The 26,089-nt window shown below is 35.5% G+C and overlaps 1 protein-coding gene across 1 annotated transcript; it reads left to right on the top strand.

The window, feature by feature from the left end:
* The first annotated feature begins 289 nt into the window (after window positions 1-289).
* LOC114879649 (venom serine protease Bi-VSP-like) lies at window positions 290-26,073 on the top strand. Its single transcript, XM_046286548.1, has 9 exons — window positions 290-362; window positions 465-537; window positions 688-976; window positions 3,828-4,029; window positions 22,706-22,868; window positions 23,812-24,020; window positions 24,347-24,549; window positions 24,747-24,801; window positions 24,878-26,073. The coding sequence occupies exons 1-9, from the start codon at window positions 290-292 to the stop codon at window positions 24,991-24,993; spliced, it is 1,383 nt and encodes a 460-aa protein (XP_046142504.1). The 3' UTR covers window positions 24,994-26,073.
* Window positions 26,074-26,089: the final 16 nt, after the last annotated feature.

Below are 26,089 nucleotides of genomic sequence, written 5' to 3'. Positions count from 1 at the left end.
AAATATGGCAAAAACTACTTTTTCTTTCTTACCCTGTAACTACCCTCCCGGTTGAAGTACAGGGTTGAAACTTGGTGTACCGTGGTTTTTTGGGATGTGCTATCGAATAGTTCATTGCGAAGCAAATTCGGCTCAAGGGCACTTTTGACCATCTTATCCTGCTATACCCTTTGAAATAGTTCACGACACAACAGGAAAAGGACTATCCGAAACAATCATACTTATTCTGGATCAGTTGGGAATAAAAATATCTGACTGTCGCGGACAAGGATATGATAACGGTGCCAATATGAGGGGAATATATCAGGGAGTACAAGCAAATATATTACGTGAAAATCATAAAGCGTTTTATGTACCATGCGGTAGTCACAACTTGACTTTGTTACTGGGAGATATAACAAAATCATCAACCCAAACACTAAATTTTTTTGGTGTTTTTCATAAGATTTATATGATATTTGCAGCATCAACATCGCGTTGGGATGTGTTAAAAAAACATGTTGAAAAAGTTACACCTAAACCATTATCAGAAACTAGGTGGGAATGCCGTTTTGATAGTGTAAGGGCTGTTCGCTTTCAAGTTCGCCAATTTCGAAATGCCTTGAACGAAATTGCTAACAACGCATCTGACAATAAATTAAAAATTGAGATTTTGCGAAAAATAAATGAATTTGAATTTATTGCCAGTCTCATCATTTGGTACGAAATATTATCAAAAATTAATATCGTCAGCAAAGTATTGCAAAATCAAAAGATGCAAATAGATTTGACCACGAAGTATCTAAAAGGTCTGAACGTATTCCTTGCGGAATACAGAAATGCAGGATTCAACAAAGTCATGATCACAGCAAATAAAGTTGCAAAGGAATTAGACATAGCATCAGATTTCAAGTCATCATACAGGGGCAAAAACGGAAATTATTTGATTACGAAGGACAGGATGAATCATCGACGATCAGCGACGAAGAATACTTCCGTATACATTACTTTTAAAAAATAATAGATACTGCGTTAGTATCATTTAAAAGTAGATTTGAATTATATGCAAATCACCAGAATATTTTTGGTTTTCAATATATGAATGAGATTGCGAATTTAGATGACAAATATTTATTAAAATGTTGTCAAGATCTTCACTTACATTTGGAAGGAGATTTCGATGGAATTGAAATGTTTGAAGAGATTAAGATGTTTCGATCAATAACGCAAGCCAATTATTCGGCTCTAGATGTGATGAAATACATTATAAAAAACAATCTTTCGGAAGCATCCCCAAATTTATTAATTGTGTTACAAATAATGGTAACTACGCCAGTAACCGTGGCTTCAGCTGAACGTACTTTCTCGCGGTTAAAGCTAATTAAGAATTATCTTCGATTATCGATAAGCCAAGAGCGATTTACCTCTCTGGCTATTCTTTCAATAGAAAGCGAAGTAACTAATTCAATCAATTTTGATGACGTAATAAAAGATTTTGCGGCGAAAAAAGCGAGGAAAATTATGTAATATTCTTTGTAACATCCTTTGCAGTTATAATAAATAATTACTTATTGTGAAGTTTAAGTATAGGATTTGAATGTGTATTCTGGCCCCGCAAAATTTTGGAACCGGGCCCCGCAAAAGGTCACGCCGGCCCTGTGTACAATACATCAAAAGTGCTGCCAACTTCTAATACAATCGTTACAATTACAAATGTTTTCAGCCGTACCTATAACGTTCCGCATTTTTTCTTACGACTTATTAATTACCAAGTTTGCCATACCTCAATCAAATCGTTATTGGCAGCATCGTATATTCGGATATTTGTAATTTTGCGCCACCTCCGAAAAGGTTGAAATATATTTAGTATACTATTTAACGATTAAATAGATTTTATTAAATTTATTACATTTATTAAATGCTGTGGAATATTGATATAAAGGAAATAGAAATTATTTCATACTTTTTAGCGCATTTTGAAGTTGGTTGTATTTTTTGTTAAAAATTATTTTATATTTTAATGCCATGCTTCTTTTCTGTGACTAAAGTTTATCCTTTTTTTTTAAGGAAACTGAGGTGTTTCAAATTACAATTTGCAATTAAATGAATAGAAACAGACATTAAACTCACCTTGAATTTCTTTTCTATGTGCCTTGTAGGAATAAATGGAAACAACAGGTACTGATTTAATTTTTATTTTCATTGAAATTCAAAAATGAAACTTTAATTAAACAATTATGGTAGAAAGTAATTCTAATTTGTATTATTTATTTTGCATGATACTAGACTTCATCGTTGAATTATGAAATAACAAATACATTACTGCTTTCTTCCATCAGAACATATGGAATACTTTCATTCGGAACAAATAAGATGATGTACCATTAGCGGACCGTTATGATAATTATACAAATTTGTGCGTGCTAGATTTACATGCGATCAGCCTAAATTTTCACTTTGACCACTCTCCTGTCCACCATTCCGTATTCATAGAGGTGTGACGTTGAATCGAAATCTTGTGTGAAAGTGTATGCTGTCTTGGTAAGAAGTGTATTGGGTCTAACTGAATTCTCTGTTCCCGTATTCAGTGACCGAATGCGGGGGAATTAACAGTATTTCTTTAGCGTGCAACAAAAAAAGTATTCAGCAATAATGTGCATTCGTTCAGTACTTTGCGTGGTTATAGTGATCACGACAACATGTTTTGTTAATTGTGGAAAAGTAAGTAACTGTTTCAGAATAGTTATTCGTTCAGGTAACGCGATCATCAACACTTTGTCAAATGTATCAATAATAACAAGTGTAAGATAATTATTGATGCATTAAACTATGTAATTGTTTAAAGAAATACTTACTAATTTTACTTTAAAGTTATTATATCTATTGCAATTAATAATATACTTTTTTATTATATATTGTGCATTTAAAAGAATCAAGATAATATTATTAAATGTTCTATTGAAAATGGGATTAATGCTTATAGGATTTAATAGAATAATATACAAATTTATCAAAAGTTAAATAAACTCTACTTTTAGGCAGATATTAATCGCTAAGAACAAGTCTTTCGTATTTTGGATTGAGGACAAATAACGGTGATAAAAAGGCTTTCGAAAGTTGTACGTTTTTGAGATCGTTTACACAGATGTTTCAAAACTTGTACGATTTTATTTTGAAATAATTGTTGAAACTGTGATTTTTCAAATCTTTTATAATGTATTTATATACATTATATAATTTTCCTTACAAATAAATAATTATAGAACATGTTCCAGATTGACAAATAGCACTATTTGGTGTTTCTTTCATACAGGCAGATTATTGTTTCATGCAGACTGTATTGTTCTAAAGAAGCGGAATCAATGATATTTTTAGCGTATTTTAAAGAATATGACGTAAATTATTTATAAATATAAATTATTACATACGTATTCTTTTTTATACTTTTTATATTCGATCTAGTATTATTACTTACATTAATATAAGATACGATACATTATATGTAGTTTTACATACCTATACATATAATATTAGAAACGTATTTTAACCTTCGGACAGTGGACCATGCAGAGAATCACAGTTTAAATTCAATTTGCTATTTCATATTATTATCATTTTCTAAATTTTACACTGTCCACTTAAAAATTATTCTTCCAATATAGGAAAGCCTTTCATTAAAAAATTATATATTTAACTTTAGGTTAATATCCTTGTATACGTTCTGTAAATTTGGATTACGATTGACCTAGGCTTCGCTATTCAAGGGTTAACTAAATATCCTCCTTTTTGTAAAAATTCACTGAAATACGTAATGTTAACAACCTTTAAAAGTAAATAAATACTTACAGTTGATATCAGGCGTTGACGTAGTAAACTTAAATAGTACCAAAAATGATGTACCAAATAGTACACAAAATGGAACAAATAGTACGGCAATCGCAGACGATAAAAATTTTTGGGAATGGCTGACTGGTTTTATATCTGCTGGGAATCCTGTAACCACTACTGAACCTCCAACAACAGTGAAACCACACTCATGTTTACCCTGCAGTGAGTTACTGTTTTTTAGTACATATTTCATTATTTTAGTGTCACGTTGGGTAATTGTGTTACTCTTGTATTGTACTAAAAGATGCTATCACATCGGCCTATGAGGAAAAATTTCCAACTTGGATATTTTGATTTTAATAAAACTTATTGAAGTTGTCGAGGACATCGAGTTAGTGTGTAAGGAATGACATTTTTGGTTAACATTCACCCTAAGACTTTAAAGGGTGAAGTTATGTCTCATGGTTTTGAGAATTTGTCGTTTTCTTGACATATCTTGGCAACCGCAAGAAATAGAACGAAACATTTAATGACAAAAGTTAATCGTATTAACCCCTTAACAGTTTATCCCGAGCGAGACTCGGGCAGAACGTCAAGTGCCGACTGGTTAATCCCGAGCGAGACTCGGGCACGACGACGCGTGGGAACTGTTTAGTCTATCTATGTTTATTCTTCGATACACATTGATCTCTACCTCTCTTTTTTTCATCTCTGTTCTTTTTTCTCTAATATCTAAAGGAAAGGAAGTGATTATCAATATTATATTATTATCAATAGGACATGACGGGCTATCTTCACTGCGACTACTTATCCAGAATTGTTAAAGATAATGAAAAATATTAAACAATACTGTAACTGACAAAATACACGACAAGAGAAACGGTAGAATAGAAAGTACTTCAAAATGGTATTTACGTATATTACAGATTAAAATATTAAAAAAATATTATTGAAACATTTGTAAACAAGTATATTAACGATTGTCGTGTAGGTAGAAAATTAAAAAAATGTATTTCCAAAAAAAAAAGATTGAGTCTGAGCGGACTCGAACCTACGAAAATAAGCTTCCAGCCACTTAGCAGTCAGACACTTTACCGCTTTTTTTTTTCTTAAAGAACGTTTATTGTGCCAGAGATAGCAGTATTTACAAGTAATACAATAAACATAACGCACAAAATGATAACTAATAATAAACTTAAAAAACTAGACAAAAGGCTCCAGCATGGAGCTCGCACAGTCTCATAATTGTTACATCTTATTGCACTTAATGCTACGATATATAACTTTGACTAAGCCCTGTTTTGCTTATGTACTAGTGATGATGATTATGTGTTGCAGCATGGGCACAAGTACTGTAAATCGGTTTGCGCTTAGAGAAGGGAAGGTAGGCAGAGGAGAAGAAGGAAAAAAGAAAGAAAATAACAAGGATATATAAAAGTATATATAAAAACTTTGGACTATGATAGACACTATTTATATACGTAGATAAGGTTATACTAGCTAAAAGATGAAGATATTTGGTATATTTAACTATATCTTTTTTTTTCTTTCTTTCTTAAACTTAAGCTTAAACTTAAAGAGAAAAAAGAAAAAGAAGGGAAAGAGAAGTATGTGGTAAGTGATGCTTGCTTCTAAGTTATTCACATTTATAACCACAGGGGTAGTACAAGAGATAATATGTGCTATTAAACTTCTAGCTGTTTATTTCCTATAGCCACCAGTACCGCATAGTATTTTTCATGAATTTGTCTTTCTCGTCGTGACTAGATAACTTATATTTAAAACGTATTTCCGGGTCGGAAAACTGTATGTTTTTACTGTATTGGATTGTTTTATCGTAGCTCTTCCTATTATAATGGTAAATAATTGGTTGGTTTTTGTTATTCAGTATGTAACCTTCGCTGTCAAGAAATATGAATGATTTGGGTGGAGTGTGTCCTGTTAGTCTAGTTTTATCGAAGTATTGAGTATTGGGGTAGATTGAGCTATAAATTAAGCTATTAGATCGTATTTTTGGAATGTTTGCCCAATGGTTCCTTATTAATTTTAATATAAATAGATCTATTCTAATGATACTCGCTTCTTCGTATAACTTTATGTAGCTAACCATTTTGGTGTAATTTGATTCGGGGGTCCTGTATCTGTTTAGACAGGCGCGGAGACATTTACGCTCGAACAGTCTAATTTTTTCCATAGTGCTTGCACTTATGTTGTACCAAATTGGGCAGCCATATGTTAGTATAGGTCGAATTAGCTGCTTGTAGCATAACATTTTTACTTCTTTGTTTAGGTCTTTGGAGTAAAAGATTCGTTTGTTGGGGAAGAATGCTTTTCGAGCTTTATCTAACTGTATGTCTATGTGTTGGTTATGGTATAATCTAAAATCCAAATGTACACCCAGATAGCGGACAACTTTTTTATGGGGGATCGTGGAGTTATTGTTGCTTGCATCATGGAGGCGGAATTTTTTGGCGTTAACGCGTACATTGTTATTCGCACCTGAGTTTTTGGAGATGCTTGGTCTAAACAGTATTGTTTCGCACTTGTTGAGGTTTAATTTTAGTTTCCAGGTATGAAAGTAATCTTGTGTTTTGCCGAAAGTTAGCTGAAGTTGTCTATTGATTTCTGATACTTTTTTGTTTGCTAGATAAATTATGAGATCATCCGTGAATGCAATCGCCCATTTTTTATTGCCGCTATTTAGGTCGTACATCTGGAGTAGGTCACTCATATAAATGCTGAACAAGATGGGGGAATTAACAGTGCCTTGTTGCAGGCCGTTTGATATTTTGAAGGCCTTTGAAGACGAGAGTTGACCCATGTTCACGAAAAACTGCTTATTATGTAGCATGTCCCAAAGTATTTTTATTAAGTGGTTTGGGAATTTCTTTTTATATAATTTGAAAAATAGTCCGTCTAGCCAAACCGTATCAAATGCTTTTTCTAAGTCGATGAGCACAGCACCGACACAGTCGCCGTCATTTCTTGCCCAGCATATGTCAGAGGTTAGTTTCGTATTTGCATGAATGGTTGAGTGCTTAAATCTGAATCCAAATTGAGTTTCTGGAAGTGGGTTGTTGCATTTAAGGAATGAATTGATGGAATCATTTATTGTGGTTTCGAATATTTTGCTGATGTTAGGTAGGAGACTGATTGGACGGTAACTGGTCGGATCACTGCTGGGTTTTCCTTTTTTTTTAATTGCAATTAATTTAGCCGTTTTCCAAATCGTTAGGAAGTATGCTGTATTTAGGCAGTTATTAAATAAGATTGAGTAGTTAAAAATATACGAGTGGGGTAAGTTTTTTAATACTATATTGGGGATATTGTCGAAACTAGCTGATTTTTTTGTTGTTTAGCTTTTTGAAGGTAACTTTTAGTTTATCGAAGGAGGTGAAGAAGTTTTCGGGGGTGATGCCATTGTGATGGATTGTCTGCTCTGTTTGTACTGTCGAATCTACACACTGTTCTATTGTTCAGTCTGTCTTCGTCTAATTCGTTTTGTATTCTTTCAGCTGTTTGTTTGATGAGGTTGGATAGTTGAGGTTTACCCATGTGGTTGTTTTGATTATGGACTGACTCGAAATGGGCTCCCAGCATGTTTAATTTATCTCTTTCGTCCGATATAATTAGGTTGTTGTCTTTGTCGGTCTGTATATTACTAGGATTTATGTCTGCTTTTGTAATAATGTCCGTGTTGTTGACTGTTTTGGGGATTTTTAAAGTATCTATACTGCTTTGTTCGTTAGTGCGGAAAATGCTTCTAATTGATAGGAATAGTTCTTTCGGCTTATGTATGGAGATGTTTGAGATCCTATTTCTCCAGTAATCGCTTACTGAATTCTGGAAAGCTGTTTTGATATTGCATCTAATTTCTTTTAGAGTGCTTTTGAGGGTCTTAATTCTAGTCTCGTTGGCAGGAGTATAGTTAGTAATGTTAGATAGTCTATTTAACTGGGTTATTAATTGACTCTTCTGTTTCCTTAGTTTTATTATTTGTGGGGTGATGTATCTATCAGTTGAGTTAAAGTCACTATTCACGCATGGGACTGCATGTTCTATTGCGTTGGTTATATTAGAATTAAGTAGCTCTATGTAGTAGTCGATTTCGTTTGTCGAGAGGTTCCTAGTATTAGGGATATCAACATAGGCGTTGTCAGATAGATACTTTTTAAATTTGGCCCAGTTGGCTTTGTTGAAGTTATATTTGATGTTAGGATTAGTTTCGTCTATTAATATGTGGGTATGATTTTGTAGTGAGATATGCATAACGACGGCTCTGTGATCGCTGTCGTATTCAAGGGAGTCGAGTCGGTCTGGTGCAGGGAGATCATGAAAATGTAGCCTGCTGTCTGCTATACAAATGTCTAGGAAAGCGTTGCTTCTCGGATATGATGGGGTTATAGTATGGAGTAAGGAGAGTCTGTATTGGATTTGATTTTGGTGAAGCCAGTTGTTTAGAGCGGAACCTCTTTTATTGTCTGTTGGGTTATCCCAAGAACTATGTTTGGCATTTAAATCGCCTGCAAGTAAGAAGTAATTATTGTTTTTATGTCATAATTTCTCAAAGATTAGGTTCAGTTCTGGTATAAATACTTCTTTGCAACTACTAATTGCATAGGCTGAGATTAAAAATAGGTTATTATTGTCTTGCATTTTTATGTGTACAATGCTAGTTTCTAAGGCAGATGACTTAATGTAGCCTGGCTGGACGGACTTGAATTTGATGTTGTTTTTTATTAGAATGCCAGTTCCCCCGGCTTGTTCAGCATTCGGTCTGTCGTTTCTTACAAACTTGTAATTCTTAAAACTAACGCGGTGTCTTACGTTTAATTTGGTCTCGCAGAGGAGGACTACGTCCGGCTCGTGTTTAGCAAGGAATTCTACTAGCGAGGCTCTTCTTTCATTTGCGATCAGTGAGTTTACATTTATTTCCAATATTTTTAATTTATTAAAGGCTATTTTATTCACGTCGGGACCCTGATGTTGATTACTAATGTCCGGAGGAGCCATTTAAATTTCTATGTCTAGAGCTTCTGAGATCAGGTTGATCATGTTAGTTTTTGCTTCTACCCTTTCGATTAAACGAGATATTTGCGCGCTTACTGAGGATTCGATTATCTGTTTTATTTGGTTAATTAGTGTGTTTTGAGTGTGGTTATCCGTAGTGGGTGTTATGTTTGTGGCTGTGTTGTTTGGTTTACTTATGTTACTCCCTGATACAATTAAGCTGAATGAAATGTCTTTTTTTATGAATTTATTCATTACCGTATGCTTTTTTTCTTTTTCTAGTATAAGTGATAGTTTCTTTTCTTCGATTTTTTGCTTCCACTCTTTCAACTTTGGACACCCCCTATATGAGGCTGGGCGACCGAAGTTTTTGCAGTTTACGCAGAAAGGGCCTGGTCCGTCTTTCTCTTCTATACCTGACCGCGGACAGTGACCTGGGCTGTGTGGGGTGTCGCACTTTACACAACGATATTCCAATTTATAGTTGCTGGCTACATGCCCGATTCTTTGGCATCGTTTACATTGGATGCGATCTTTTGTTATAACCTTTTCCCATTTTATACAGGTGTGTAATAATGTTTTAATTTGTTTTAACTTGTTTAGATTACTATCTGCTGATAGTTGGACGATAAAAATTGGAAGGTTCCTGCATTCGTTAATCGAGCGTTTGGTCTCGAATTTTTTTACTGATAGCAAGTTTAGGTTGTCTATTTTTTTGTTATTTAATTCCTCTAAAATTGTTTCCGTTTCGAAATTACCTTCCAAGTCTTTTAATAGAACCGTTATCTTTTTTTCAGTTTTTGGCGTGTATGTGAAGAAATGTATGTTGTTGAGTTTAAGTGTTTCGCATACAATTTTGTGGTTAGGTAATGTGTTTGTTTGTAAAATTTGTTTGTTAGCATTTATTCGTTTTATGTAAAAGTCCTTAATTTTTGTTGATAATAAGGTGATTGTTTGTTTTACCGCATTTTCATGTAAAATTATTGGTGGAGGTTTGGGCTCGTTTCTGTTTGAATTTCCGGAGACTTCCGCGGTTATACTACCTTTATTGTGGCTAGCTGAGGTGCGAGGTTGTTGCGCTGACTGCTGCAGGGTTCGTGGTGCTAGTTGCGACGTGTTGCTTGAGCCAGGTCTTCGTTTACCGTTGGTTGGGGTTATAACCGAGGCATTTCGCTTTCTCTTTTTCGGAGAGCTGACCTGCGTCCACCCCTTTTTTTCGTCTCCATTGTTTGTGAGGTCGTCGTTAGAAGTGTCCATCGGTTCCTTTGGCCCCATGTGGCCGTGTCGCCAATTTGTAGATGAGGCATGCGGAGGGTTCATATTCTGCATCGTTTGTTTTCCGTCTTCAATTTGCTTTAATAATTTTTCGACAAGCTGACTTAGTTTGCTGTTTTGCAATACAAGCTCATCGTAGGATAGCTTTGGGTCTAATTTATTTTGGTCACCATTTTGGGAACCTGTGTCTGCTGGGTTCGTTGACATTGTTTCAGATGAAGTTATTTTGTTCGTATGATTTTTACTTTTCCTTTTTTTGTTACATAATATCGGTGCAGGGTTTAATCTCTTTGGTTGCTTCTTCACGTTCGTAATTAGTTTAAGAAACTGTGAAAGTTTTACATCATTCACATCAATTTTCAGCTGTTCGGTACTCGCCTTCCCTGGGTCCATTTGTTGTTTCCAGAATTCGGCATTTGGTTGTGTTAATTGAGCTGCTGAGTTATGCTGGGTTTCTGGGACATCCCCGATTGACGAGGATGTTCCCTGCGACGGGTTGGTAGTACCCGCTATATTGTACACTAGTAACTTATCACTTAGGTTGGCTATTATTTAAAGAAAGAAAAAAAAAATGTTAACAGATATTATTGTTTTTGTTTTCTATATGCACTTCACTATGACGTATGGGTCGGAATATTAATCACCGTGCACTGGCACTGGCTTCTGCCACTGGCTCCATGTAACTTCTTTACGCACACTTGAAGGTTTAGGTACTTTCTTAAGCTCACTGAGGTACGTCCGACCCCTACGAAGGTCGACGGACGAGTGGACGACGCTTTACCGCTGGACCACCGACACCGTTGAAAATACCTTTAATCTTTTGAAATATAACGGACGTAACGTACTTTTATCAATTAGGTTTATTTAGTTTAATTCCTATTCTATTCCACATTGAAAAACATTGAACAGTGTATATACCATGTATTTGATAAATAACAGATGAAAATTCGCCGAATAAGTAACTCTAACACACAAAAAACAGCGAAAAAATCAGTTTTTTATTTTTTTAACTATGGCGCACCTTACCAAAAAATCTGAAAAAAATTGAGGATGATAGTATCAATAATATACACTTATAAAAAAAACATGATCGTAGGACCTCATCTCTTTCAATACAAAATTGCCATTTTTCAGCATTTTTTGATGTTTTTGATTTTTCACGGCTTCAGTTTTCAATCTAAAAATCTGAAAAAATTCTGTAATATGTGCCTCACAAATAAAAATGTCTGATTTTTTTCAGAATTTTCGAATGTCATTGAATAGGAGAAATTGGCCAAAAACTTCGCGATTACATTTTTACCCGTAACTACCCTCCCAGATGAGATACAGGGTTGAAACTTGGCACAGTCTGTTTTTTTTTTATCACCTATGGAATTGTTCATAGCAAGTCGAATTTGGTTTGGGGGCACTTTTGACCATCTTATCCGGCTATACCCTTTGATTATAATAATTTATGGAAATTATAAATTTCAATGTTATAGCATTCATGTCATTTTAGATCACAATTAGATCAAATTTTACTATTAAAGAGCAAATAGTTATTAAAGGATACCGTGGATATACGGATTACGCGTAGTTACGGCACTGGCGCGGCGAGGTAGGCATACAATGGCCGCCTGGCGGCAACGCGTCGTAGTCACGTTGTCGATGGATATTTTCTTTATTTGTTCCAACACCAAACCATATCGATGCTTTCTGTGAATGGTATCTTCATCAGAAATGTTTATAGCATGCGATCCTGTATAGTAAATACCTGCTAGATGAAAGATTTTTCAAAAAAATACAAAAATAGCGCGTACAAACTACCTACAGCACCTTTTTTTCAAACTTTGACAAGCACTTACAAATATTAAAAATCATCAACAAATATAATTGTTCATACTGACGTATAGAGGAAATCCTCCTCTATCTTTTGACATAAACCTGAACTTCCTCGCATTTTTAGTTTTCATGTAATACTTCATTTTTTCCCACAACCATACATTTTTACAAAAATGCCTGTTTCTCAAAAACTATACGTATAGGAGCAAAACGGGTTGCAGATTCGTAATCAGTGAACAAAAGCCTGTAAGAATCACATAATGGATATTGCAGATCACAGTAAAAGTTCAAATTTGTTGGACTGTGTAATTCAATTTTATGAATACTTTCAAATTAGAACATAGTGTACAACACGTAGAGTAAGGATACGGAATGTAAGACATATGTCTAATATTAGAGCCCATAATATTTCAGCAAGGAAATGTCGCTATGCTGAAGCAATGTTTACAATTATGAAGAAGAATAACAATATCATTCGCATTAAACTGTCATTCATACGGGGATAATGGTTTCAGTAAGACACTAACATGTTTACTTGTTTTCAATATGAAATACTTTTACCTCATAAAGATTGAAAAAAGAAACAAATTATTGGCGTAAATTAGTATCAGGTGTAACGTCCCAGAATAGGTACGTCACTGCACCGACGTATAGGGAGAGCGGTTCCCTCAGAAGGCGACTCGTATGTAGTAATAGGGATTATAGGTTCGCGTGGTAAGCGGTTAAGGAGTAAAATCCAGACATTAATGTACTAAACTACTAGTTTATTCAAGTAAGTAGAAACTGATAACTAAATATGCTTCCTCAAGATATAAAAGAAAATAATAATGTCAAAGTTACAATGTGTTCGAGCTAGATAAGAAATACAATGAGAAATTACAATAAGTACGCTCTAAATGAAAAATATAGTAGAAAATATATATATGTATTAGTATGTACGCGGCTTAGTCTATAGATACAGCCAACACTCTGGATAATGACCAACCACACTAACAATAAGTATTGGAAACTATCAATGTCAGTGACTTGTACAGTATCCTCAGACACGAGCAGACTCTTGCCTACAGGTCGCAATCGGTTTCTGGACTAGCCAGAGCTATGTTAGTATAGGCCGTTTCAAGGAGCTCCGCTCCTCGCTAGCTCTTTACACTTGAGTATGAACTCAATACTAACATATGGTTAACACGTTGCGTACCATGAGTAGAGTGTCCACAGATTTGAAGAATCTCGTACCTCGTCAGTGGAAAATAAGGATTGTTTTACTCTTGTACTCTATCTTTGCCTAAGCAAGTCCCATTGAAGTGAGCCCCATTGAACCATTCAACTTTATCCTTAACATACTTGACGTATCTTTAAAAACAGCAAAGATATTTGAGGTGCAAACGTTAGGCGACTCACCTTGTATAGTATGTGTTAGATCGGTTTAGTTTAAGGTCTGTGAATAGTATCTCAAGTTCCGGGATGAATTCCATTTTGTTGTTACCCGGCGCATAGACGGATATTATTATTAATTTTTCTTGATTTGGGAGATCTATTTTTATTGCGGTTGCTTCTATTATGTTGCTCTCGCTTGAGGGTAGCTGGATTTTTTTGTGGAGTATTGAGTTTTTAATTAGAATGGCGGTACCTCCTCCTTGTATGGCGTTTATTCTGTCTGTTCTGTGTGTTGTGTACTGTGTGTATGAGATTTTGTGTTTGTTCGTGAGTTTGGTTTCTCCTAGGAGGATGATGTCCGGGTCGTGTTTTTGTGTTAGATGCAGGAGGTTGGCTCTGTTTTGGTTGGATACTAATGAGTTTATGTTTAGCGCTATTATTTTGATTTGTCTGTTTGAGATTGGTGAGGGTGTGCTTTTGTTTGGTGCGGGTGTGTTATCCATCGAATGCGTGGTTGGGTATTACTGTGTGCTTTTGGAATAGTAATTGAATGTTGTTTGTGTTGAGCTGTACTGCTTGGTGCAGTGCTTGCAATTGGTTTTTTATTTCCATGAGGATGTTCGTAATTCCTGTTGGTGATGTGGTTTGGTATGGTTCGAAATGTGTGAAGTCGGGTCTTGGTGGAATGGTTGAGGTGCTGGTTTGGGCGGTGAGGCGCGTTGACGCTTGAGAGGGGGGTGCCAGTTTGTGTAGGGAGGATTTTTGAGTGGGGGGGAGTTGGATGTTTGAAGTAGGGAGTGGCTGCGTACTAGTGGCTACCTGGCTATATGAGATTGAGGGGTTTACTAATTTTTGTATCTGAGCTATTTTAATGTTCCTTATTTCTAATTGTTTTTGGTGCTTATCCGCTATGTTTTGTTTGTGTTGTTTCGTGTACGAGTAGCCCCTGTATGAGGCTGGGTGGCTGTTTTGGCCGCAGAGAGCGCATTTAACGATAAGTGTGATTGTGTTTTCCAGTGTGGTAGTAATTTTACATTTTCCCGGCTCGTGTGTGTCTGCGCATTTTACACATCTAAAAGATAGGTTGCAATTAGAGGAGGAGTGGCCAAGGCGTTGGCATTTCTAGCATTGGGTTATTTAGATTACTGTCGGACGTTAGGTGTACTGTATATGCTGGGAGTTGAGTGTTTTGCGGGATTGATTTTTTTGTTTGGAATCTGGATACTTTTAGGAAATGCAGGTTCGTTATCTAGAGGTTATTTAGGGTGTTTAGAATTGTCTCATTGTCGTAGTTCCCTTCCGGGTCTTTTAGTAGGATGAGTTGTGGCTTGTCGTATTTTGGTGTGCAGGTGTAATAGTTTATGTTTCTATTTTTAAATATCGTTATAATTGTGTTAAAATCTTCCGATGTATCTATATATAGGTTGTGGGAGTTTCCTGTTGTTTTTTTGGTTCTAAAATTGCCAGTTATTTTCGCGCTGCTGGTTAAAATTAAATTAATAGTTGCCTGTGCGCTTTGGTTATATACAATTATTGGGGGGGGGGAGGTTATTTCTGATCTGTTTGGTTTCATGCCGATTTACGTCGGGTGCTGGCTGCGTGATTGCGTGCATCTTCGTCAGGTTGGTGGTGTTTTTATTGGCGTTTGAAGCTGTCTCCTTCGGCGGGGGGCTGCTCGCTGCCTTTGGTTCCCCGGTCATACAACTCCTTGTCCTTACTGCTACCTGCGGTGGGCTCTTCTCTTTGGTTTATCCGTTTTAGCAGCTCAACTATTTGAGCTTGCTGTGCTTCGTTTTGGCGACGCAGTTCCTCGTTTTGACTTTTTAGCTCCTGGAGCAGGTCTTTCATTTCTATTTCTTTTGGTTTCCTCGTTTTTTTCCGGTGAGGCTTCCTTGATGGTTTCTTGCATTATAATGCTGTTGCTTCTGGCTAGTTTTGATGTTGCTTTTTGTGTTGTGTTCTGTTTTCTTTTTGTGGGGGCTTTTTGTAGAAGCTCCTCCACTTCCATTTGGCTTAGTGTGCCTCTTTTTTCTTTGTCTATTATTTTTTGGATGATTGAGTAAGAATAAAATTTGAATTTTTACATTTTATGCATATGTTACGAAGCGATAATTATCTGAAATTTTTCAATTTTTCGCTCTATGCGTTTTCTATATCACCTACTTTTTTAATAACTTTTCCATCGTTTTGCAAATAAATAATGGTGGTTTTACACTTTTTTGGGGATTATGAGATAACACTTTATCAATATTTTATGTGTCCGAACTACCAAAATTTGGCCACATTTTAACAACCTCCTTTGAAAACTTGGAAATTTTACTGTAAGGTTGTTGATTTGTTGATTTAAAATTGTCACCTATTTCTTCTAATATCATAAACAGGGGAGATAAAAGTTTGCCAGTTGTAGATATTAATCGCAGAATAGTATGAGTTGTTGCAGATATTAGACTGAACAACACCTTATCATATAAAATTGTTATTGTTCATATAAATATAGAATTAAAAATGCTTTATTAAAAAATTATAGCAAAAACTCGAAATTACGTGTTAGAATAAAGAAGGATTGAAATAAACGAGTTCGAGTAAACGATTGGACAATTCGATTTATTTTGCACGAGAGCAACGAGCGTGTTGTTCTGACGAAAGTTCCGTGAAGAATACCCATTTCGGGCCTGGAGAGTCCTTTTCCCTCCGCGGAAAACTCGAGGACTCTTGATGGGTTTATGATGCCCTGTCGCCGTAGTGTCGGGCCCCGTCACCCGAGTGTCCTGACTATCTTGCAGCCACGTGTGTTCCGCATGGGGTCGATGGTCAGTTGGCTTTCGAATTTTTCCAACATACGTTTGTTCCATTTTAAATTGTCGTCCATTGTTATAAACACAGTGAACCCTTCTGTTGTGGAATTTCCATCGATATTCTGTTACAACAGCTGCAGCATTTCTGTTTCTGTAGTCGTAAATACAATAAAATGCATGTTAGCATGTTCTCGACTGAAGTAAATTCTTAGCGTGTTAACACGAAATGATATGTTATGTATCCGTCTCGGAAATTTCCTTATATGGTGTTACAAACCCTTCTCAAGAAATTTCCTTATATGGAATCGGATGTGTGCATCCGACACCAACCGCCTTCTAGAAAATTCGAGACCAACGCAAAGCAAGGGCGCGGTCCTACGGGTCACGTATAGTCAGTCCCCACCACTCTTTTTACTCTGATTTTTGAGTATAAAAAGGGTGATGACAAGGGCACCTCGGGTCTAGTTGAAGTCTAGAATCAGTTCGATACACGTCAGTACGTTCTTTTACGGATAATCTCTGCAACGAGGAAACTCTGCAAGATCGGGTATTCAAGTCCCTTTCAAGCACTCAGTAATTATACAGTACGTTGTCTGCTGTTAAGCATTATTCTAATCGTTGTAGTCCGCCCCCGTTTGCTCGCGTTCGTGAAAACCGAGAAGGATTAGATTCTTGCTTCGCGGAATCGAAACTAAACTTTATTTATTTAATTCATTTAAACTTGCAACTTAGAGTTTAATTCATTGAACACCGCGACAATTACACATAACAATTGTAAGGTCCCGGAATAGAGAATAAACTCGTATTATTTTAACTTATCTAATATTGTCCAATTATATTGACTAGTCCAGAAACCCACTAAGGTGTACCTTTACCGCTCGAGGTACATCAATCAAGTTACGAGACCTAATACTAACATTTCCTGCGGCTCCCTACGTTAGCCATACGTAGGCTCGTCCGCATATCACACTCCTGAGGCTCCCTACGTTAGCCATACGTAGGTTCGTCCTCACGTCTTCACCTTTCCTGTGGCTCCCTACGTTAGCCATACGTAGGTTCGTCCACCATAGCCAACCTCCTGGAGTTCCTTACGTTAGCCATACGTAGATTCGTCTCCACGTCTACTTCCTTAGGCTCCCAGTGTTAATAACAACACTGGTCAAGCTATTAACAATTACCATAACCGAAATTAAGTCCCGGCTACGCAGCCGCCCCCTCCGGCTCGTAACAAATATGATGTACTAACCACTATTGATGATAACACGAATCATATTATCTCTCTAGAACGACCTCAAACAAAAAAACATAACTTGTGTAAACAGGTCAACTGTACCAATACGTCGTTATTTCGAATAGTTGTTATAATTTTTTAACAAAGCAGTTTAGAGTCTGTTTATATTGCCCCTGTATATTGCTAAATGGAAACATGATATGTTTCAGTTCATTTAAATAAAAAGCTTGTGGTAGCTACTTATCTGCAGCGTTTATGCCATACATATTACACTAATAAATTTATTTTAGGAGATATTTAGGAGATTCCTAAATTTGGTTTAAGAAACACGATTTTGTGAAATTGGTTTTGAAATTCGTGTGAAGTTTTGAAATGTGTTATTTTTCATCGCAAAAGGTAATAACATACTTTTTTCCGTTGAAAACCGTACAAATGTACTTATTGGAAATAGGTGGCGAAATAAAATAAATTTTGAATTTATTTAAGTCACATAAAAAGGCACGTCTTTATTCAACGGAGAGAACTATAAGAATGAATACCAAGAACGAAAATTCGTCATGCATTCGTAGACCTTTTTGATCCTACCTCACTAAAGGCTGATTCAGACACGGCTAGTAATTTAGTCGAGTGGGGAGTAGCCACTTGCTACTAAACCGTTTAGCGCATTGAAAAGTGTCCGGACTAGTACAGTTGAACTTTGGAAATCGAGAGTACAAGATATATCGCTTGACTAAAGAAATGCGTCCGGACAGGTCTGTTCGGAAGCCTAGTTAGTGGTGGGGGAAGCCTACTCGACCAGAAAAATTCAATGAAACGAATCCACTCGACTAAATCGTTTTACTAAACTACTTGACTAAACTGTAGTGTCCATACGCTAAACTACTCGCCACTCGACTAAATTACTAGCCGTGTCTGAACCAACCTTTAGCCTAAACAGTAATTGAGTATAAAGAACACAGCTGCATCCACTCGACTCGAAACTTGAAAGTAAAATATATACAAGAATATTTCAATGTTAATTTTTGTTAATAAATCAACAGTACTTTTCTTCGAGGAAAGAAACGAAACATAATATTTGGAATAGTATTGAAACAGATATATTCTTCTTTGTAAAATAAGTGAGAGCTGCTTTTTCTCCGTAACGCACACACATGTCGATATGATTAATGTACGAATTTTACTTATTTGAACTGTCCATTGAGTCCTTCTGACTTTTCGGATTTCCATCATGTTGGATATATTTTTATATCTTGCCGACGTTTCGTAGACATGGCAATTCATTTTCTCAGGGCTGACCTAAATCTGGCTGACTTTTTCTGTATCGATTCCAAAGACAATTTCTTTGTTCTTCACACCTTCTTCCTGTTACTCTTCATTCACAATTCCCCCTTCGTTTAGGACACTTTCCCTTTCAACCTCTACCAATATTTGAAGATCTTCTCGCAATAGAGTAAAGACTCGATAAGATTTCAGAATTTGGGACCGGCAAACAACATTTAGCGGACAAAAAATTCAATTCTGCAATCTTTATATTTTGCTGACGTCGACGAACGTAGAAAGAGACAGTTTAATGAAGAAGAAAGAGGGACTGAAAAAGTCGAGGTGGTCGTAAAATAATTAAATACCCTCATATCGGTGAAACAACACTAATCCAACAAAGACAATGTTTTATTTTGTTGGAATAGGAATTTATATTTTGTTCGTGTTAACGGCTTAGGCAACTGTTATTTTAGGTTGTTAGGCAATGCAACTTACTCAGCATGTGTGCTTAAAATGATTATTTATTAATTGTAACACGGTAGTTATAACGAAACTTTAATATACGCAATACCTCCTTGTTCTCATCACGCATGGCTTCCAAAATCTGCGTTGTGCGCGTAACAGAAGGAAACCAGATTCGCACTTGTCTTACAATAAACATATACTATATATATAGACAAAGGTATTACACTCAACATCAACAATTAAATTGTAAACTTTATTTTGTATGTTTTATAGTAATGCTATTTATTTATATTATGTATTAAACTATATTTATACTTTACTTTTTGTATTCTATATCTCTCCTCTATACCTGCACAACGTAACATGACGACTGTACCGAATACTGCGCATCTTGCTACGAGACCGCGTGTCTCTCGCTTTTGTTTTCTGAGGACGTCGTACCACGCGTCGGACCACTGATATGTATACTATGGATACGAGATTCCCATAAGCCAGCTGTACAGCGGTTGAAGCGAATTGAAGGAGACTTTACTCGCCAAAGCCGCCACCGTTCGACCGATGTATTAAAGGAAATAGCCAATCAGCAGTAAGATTTTGAGTACCGCCGGGAGTGCTCAACGAGGTAACGAGAAACTGTCGAAAGACGAGACAGTCTCTCGACGCGGGTACCGCGGGTGGTCGCGAGGTGAGGGGAAGTAAAGTACACCGGTCGAACGATGGTGGCGCATCACACCAAAACCAACTTCAAATCGCTTCAAGCATCTCCAATCCATAGTATACATATCAGTGCGTCGGAGTAATAGAGGGGCGCCACGGGTATTATCCCTGTTGAAATATTCACTTACTACAATATATTTATACATTATGTTTTTTAAATAAAAATGTTATTAATACATGAAATTTTTTTGATTAAAATTATTCATTCTTACAAAAATTACAAATAATTACAAAATTATACATACTCTAAAAGAGTATTCTAATAAGAAAATTAGAAATCACATGTAATTAATCGTGGAACAAAAAATTGTTAAGTTCTTTTGTTATAGAAATGAATTAATGATTGTTGCTAGCCGTCCTTTGTATTGAATATGTAACATATAGCGTTAATTGTTCATTCGGCTTTAATTTAACATGTGAAGCGAGCATTCACAGAAAGTAAATTATTTTAAGATTATTCAGGTTAATTAAACTTATTATAACAATATCGTGTTTGGTCTTATTTTAATCAGGAGAATCTTATCAGTATATTAATGAAATTGCTATTTAAAACTGTTGGGACATTACCCTCGGTGGCGAGGTGTAATAAGCACAGCACTACATTAAATAAGATTTATTATAATATTGGAAGAAAAATGAACGTGCCGGTTCACGCGCAAAAAGAGACGCTTGCCAAACAGAACAGAACGACAGAATAACAGGCCTGGCAACGCAGTCGGTTACAAAAACACAAGGCATATTCAAACACTCTACGCGGGCACTTCGAATACCTTAATAAAAACAAAAATGAAGAAAATGGAAAACAGTCATGGGGACTGTCGACAGAAGTGAAAACTATTTAGATTACGCACGGTAACTCCGATTTCGATGATTTTTAAATATGTTGCAGAAATCAACATTTTGAACAACTTTTTCCTATACATATAACCGCCGCTCGACCTTAGTTTTTGAGATATTTTCGAAAAACTGTCGAACCTAATGCATTGAATTCTGCCTGTTCGTGTGCGTCCGTGTTATATCTTACATTTTGTATTATCTAGCTATGATACGTTGAAGTGCAGAAGTACACAAGGTATATGTTGATCATCAGTCGTCATGCTATTGCCTGCAGAAACAATAGAAAAGCGGCGATCGCACACTGACGCGTAAGAAGTACGCGGACGCACACGAACAGGCAAAATTCAATGTATTAGTTTCGACAGTTTTTCGAAAATATCTCGAAAACTAAGGCCGAGCGGCGGTTATATGTATAGGAAAAAGTTGTTCAAAATGTTGATTTCTACAACATTTTTAAAAATCATCGAAATCGGAGTTATTGTCCGTAATCTAAATAATTACCGGTTTAATATTAAAAAACTAAAAAATAAATAATATTAAATTTTTAAACACAAATATTGATACTTTCCACGTAGTCAATTTAACTTCACTTGTATAGATATACACAGCACTAATGTTGCACAACACGTTACCCTTATAGCGTGTGCGCCAGTCTGGTACCAGAGCAGTATGTAGATCGTCATTTCGAGCATGTCGGTGATGCGAACCCATAAGATTTTCCCCTACCGAAAATCGCTCAACGCGCCTAAAGAAGTTTTCACTTCAATAAAAAAGTTTCATCGCTGCATTAGTGTTGTCTCACCAGATGAATGCGATATAGATCTTCAAAGGAAAGCTGCGCTGTGTTATATTGCTTCCATGCTTACTCCGAGGAGGAATCCCCCCACCGTGGTGGGGATAAACTGCGAACACCTGACGGATAGATCCTTTTGAGCACCTATACAGGGTGTCCCAAAATTAGAGGAAATCCCGTGAAGAAATGATTCTAAACAACTTTTTCTTTTGCCAAAATATTGGTTAAGGCTTCGTTTTCGAGTTATTAACGAAAATCACTGGCCAATCAGAGCGCGCTCTAATGCGCTCTGTAACAAGTAACAATATGCAGTAACAGAACACGGTTTACATTTGTTACCATGACTTGTTGGCTTGGTAATAGATAACGGTAACAAATGTGTGCGCAGCTTAACACATTTGCTGATACATACCGGCTCCGACGGTGTCGATCAGAAATGTTCTGAATTCGTCGTCTGTTCGTATGCCGGCAGCGAACGTGTTTGGCAGCTGATTGTAAGATTAACATATTGACTGCCTTAGAAGAAATGCACATGCGAACTCAGACATTTTGAAACACTAATAATAATTAAGTACGCAATCGATTGATATCTGATATTCAGGGTTTGTTTTTCTTCTCTATTCCTAATAATTCAATTACATAAAATATAAGGCACTGGTCATCGGTGTCCACCGTGATATTCAGCTTGTCAAATTGCAATCAGAAGAATATCAAAGAATACTTCGTATTACTCAAAACCAATAGAGTCCCACATTTACTCTGTTACCTATTTCTTTCATTTAATCCTTTACTCTATGATTTAATTCAGCAGTTGTGTCAATCAGAGCAACTATTCATTGTAAATAAAATAAATTGAAATAGTAGGCATACTTCGCATTTAACGATTCTTGACTTGTAAATTATAAATATAATTAAACTTAAAATTAAGCCATATTGAAAGCCACATTAAAGGGTGTAGGTAGCATCACAAGTCTGACAGAATATCGAAAGGTAAAATGGTAAATATGTTGTGACAAGAGAGGATGAACTATACATATAAAAGATGAGATATGCATGTCACCTAGAATAGAGTCAATGATAGACGAAATACATACAAGTTGTCCCGTAACTGATAGTTCTATGCCAGAAAAGGTATAAATTTTTGAATGTGGAATTTTGGAACTATAGAATTTTAGAATTTTGAAATTTTTAAATCTTGATATTTTATGAATTGATGAAGGTCCATAGTTTTGGGTACGGACCAGTCCAAATTTTTAGAGGCGATAGGCCCACTTAGTTACGCTGATCTTTGCAAAATAAATTGTTATCTCATTTTTATAGAATGTGGATTAGCGAACACGCAGAGACGAATAGTAGGCGGTGTTGAAACCCAGGTTAATCAATATCCTTGGATGGCATTGATGACGTTTAGAGGACGATTCTATTGTGGTGCATCAGTTATAAGTTCTCGCTATGTATTAACTGCAGCTCATTGTGTTGACAGGTAAATTTAATCTTGTATACGTAACATTGTAAGGATATATTAATGTAGTATTTCTTGTATTATTTTATGTGACATTATTTTTCAAAGACAAGTGTGTTCTGTACACAAAGTGATAGCGTACTAACATACAGTGGCTCACAAAATTGGTCATCCATACTTTAAAACAAAATAATTTCTTTTTAAATCGACCGAATGATTTGAGCTTTTTGAAAAGTTAAAAGGATTAGATTACTAGATAACATACTTTTTGTCGAAATCTCGAAAAGAAATAGCGAAAGGCACTTTCTATTGCATTTCAGTTGCGGATCCAAAGAGGAGCGTAAAGGCCCCCATCCCTCCTTCCACTCCGCCCTCGCCTTCAAAAGTAATAAAATATACATAAATATTATGCTACATTCTGGAAAAATTTTTAGATATTAGATATAAATTATCATAGCGTTCGAGGGCCTCCTAGGTAAATAAACTTGGTTCAAAAGTTTAAGTTTATTTGAAATAAAATTAAATAGCATTTAATCGTAAAGGAAACGGACAACACTAAAAAACTGTCGCTTAAAACTTTTTGACATATTAAACAGAAGACTTATAACGGGGCTCGTTGTAAAGAGGGCCAGAGACTGTAGCCCCCCTTAAACCTCTCCTTAATCCGGCACTGTAAATTACAAATAAATTTTAAGGGTTGTAAAAAAGATGTACTCACGTATTTTTTCACATGCCCGTCCTTCTCGCAGAAAGGCTCCTGGATTCACCGTTGCAATTTTTTTTTGTCTGAGCCTGTAGTGAAAATTTTAAGAAATTCTTTTGTACATTTAAGTAAGTTATATATGTATATGTTGCAAATTTCATCGTCACGCTTGATCGTTTGTAGCCCACACTTACATTAACTGATTTCGACGTATTACCCAAATTATGGTATATTATAACTTTCTATAAATAATTGAAACAGATTTGATCCAAATCTCATGACCATTCAAATATTGGAACATGATCGTAATTCTACAACGGAGTCTGAAACGCAAGTATTTAAAGTTGATAAAGTGATCAAGCACATTGGCTACTCAACATTTAACTATAACAATGATATCGCATTGGTCAAATTGAAAGGTGTTATTCGATTTGAAGGAAAAATGAGGCCTGTTTGTCTTCCAGAACGAGGTAAAATTTATAGTTTTAAGAACATATTTCTTATAATCTTTGAACAGCGGAGCCTGATTTAATCGTGACCCAAACGTACAAATATATATATATATATATATATATTATATTAACTTAAAATTGAATGTATTATTTTTAAATGACAGAGTTATACAATATTGAAATAATAATTTTTAAAGGAATAGTGTAAAATTTAGAGAATGAAAATAATATGAAATACAAAATTACATTAAAATTGGAGCTCTCTTCATGGTCCGCCGACTTAAAAGAAACAAGTTATTTTATTACATTTCGTTGCAATAAATACTTAAAAATTTATTTTACAGCGAAAACCTTCGCTGGTACGGATGGTATAGTAACAGGATGGGGTGCAATTGAGGAATCTGGTCCTATATCGCAAACTTTACAAGAAGTCGTAGTTCCAATTCTCACAAACGCTGAGTGTCGTGCAACCAAATACCCATCACGAAGAATAACAGATAATATGCTTTGTGCTGGTTATAAAGAAGGACAAAAAGATTCGTGTCAGGTAATTAAATACACATCATTTTCATTGCACTTATCATTATTAACACATTTTTCTTTATTTAACATTTATTGGATTTATTATAATATTGTAACAATAATGTTTTCTTCTTTTACCACATACACTCACGTACATTGTTTTATATAAATTCTTATTTTGGAATGTAAAGCGAAGTATTATTCAAATGTGTATCTACGTAGGGAGACAGTGGCGGCCCTCTACATGTTGTCATCAACAACACACATAGCATAGTTGGTAAGATTTATATTGTATTACCTGATTATAAACAATACTTTACTGATACATATAATAACAATCAATTAATCCATAGGAGTTGTATCGTGGGGCGAGGGATGCGCGAAACCCGGCTACCCTGGTGTTTACAGCAGAGTAAATCGTTACATCACGTGGATAGAACAGAACACTGAGGACGCGTGTTATTGTTAATTAGATTTAAATGAAAATGACAAATCATTTTAGAAGATTAAAATACTCGATGACCAAGTCGTATTTTGTACAGTACCGAGCACGGTAGGCTTTTATAAGAAAAATGACGATATGGAGGTAAATAAAACACTTGTCCGAGGCCTTGCGCTTAAATACTTCACATTTAGCAAAACTTGATAGAATGAAGTATCAGAACTCGAATTTTTATTTACAATTGAAATGCGAAATGCTATGAACATACAGTTTTTTGAAACATAGGGATTTTGTAAATGACAGAATTTCTATAATTATACGGTAATAGTTTATTTGTTAGCTAAGAATTTTCATGTTTAAAAACCAGTTCACTCTATACTAAATTTATCATCAAATTTTATAATAAATGACAAATATAAAATGCGTGTCTTATATTATAGTTTTATTATTAAGAATAACTTTTGGAAATATCTGTTTCTAATTAAATGTTTTCAATGATGTCGACCTTTGTCGCTCTGTAATCTCTAAAGATAGTTTCAGTCCCATCATTTAATACAGAGATGTCCAAGGAAGCTCTTATACATTTTCCCCTGAAATAGACTGTGACAGACGAAGATAGACTATGCCATACTTTGTCTATTACCAACTATTTGCGGAGAAACGACACAGAGTGGTAAAGATCCAGTGCGCCCGTGGACATCAGTACAATAATAAAAAATTACCACGAATTATGAATAAATATCTCCATTTGCGTAGAGGCTAGGGTGGATCTGGGCCTTTAAAAGTCTGGACTGGTTGCTTTCTAAAAATGTGGACTTTTAACATACTAACGTTTTAAGATTCCAAAATTAAAAAATTGCAGAACTTGAAAATTACAAATCTAAGACTAAAATTCTAAAATTTCAAAATATCAGAATTCCAGAATTTCAAAATTACAATATCCTGAAACCTCAGACTTTCTAAATTCCAAAATTCCAAAACCGTGAAATTTAAGAATTTCTAATGGAGTTGGCCCGCTCTAGAAAAAGGACGAAGTTACGCTAATGAATATCTGAGTATCCAATGACTTGAATAAGTGCTTGAATAAATAAATAGAATAATAATAAGAAGAAGAACGATGATT

This window comes from Osmia bicornis, chromosome 7 (genome assembly GCF_907164935.1).
Source record: "Osmia bicornis bicornis chromosome 7, iOsmBic2.1, whole genome shotgun sequence".
Lineage (NCBI taxonomy): Eukaryota > Metazoa > Arthropoda > Insecta > Hymenoptera > Megachilidae > Osmia > Osmia bicornis.
The sequence above is the reverse complement of the archived record's forward strand: the minus strand, read 5'-3'. Positions and strand labels throughout refer to the sequence as shown.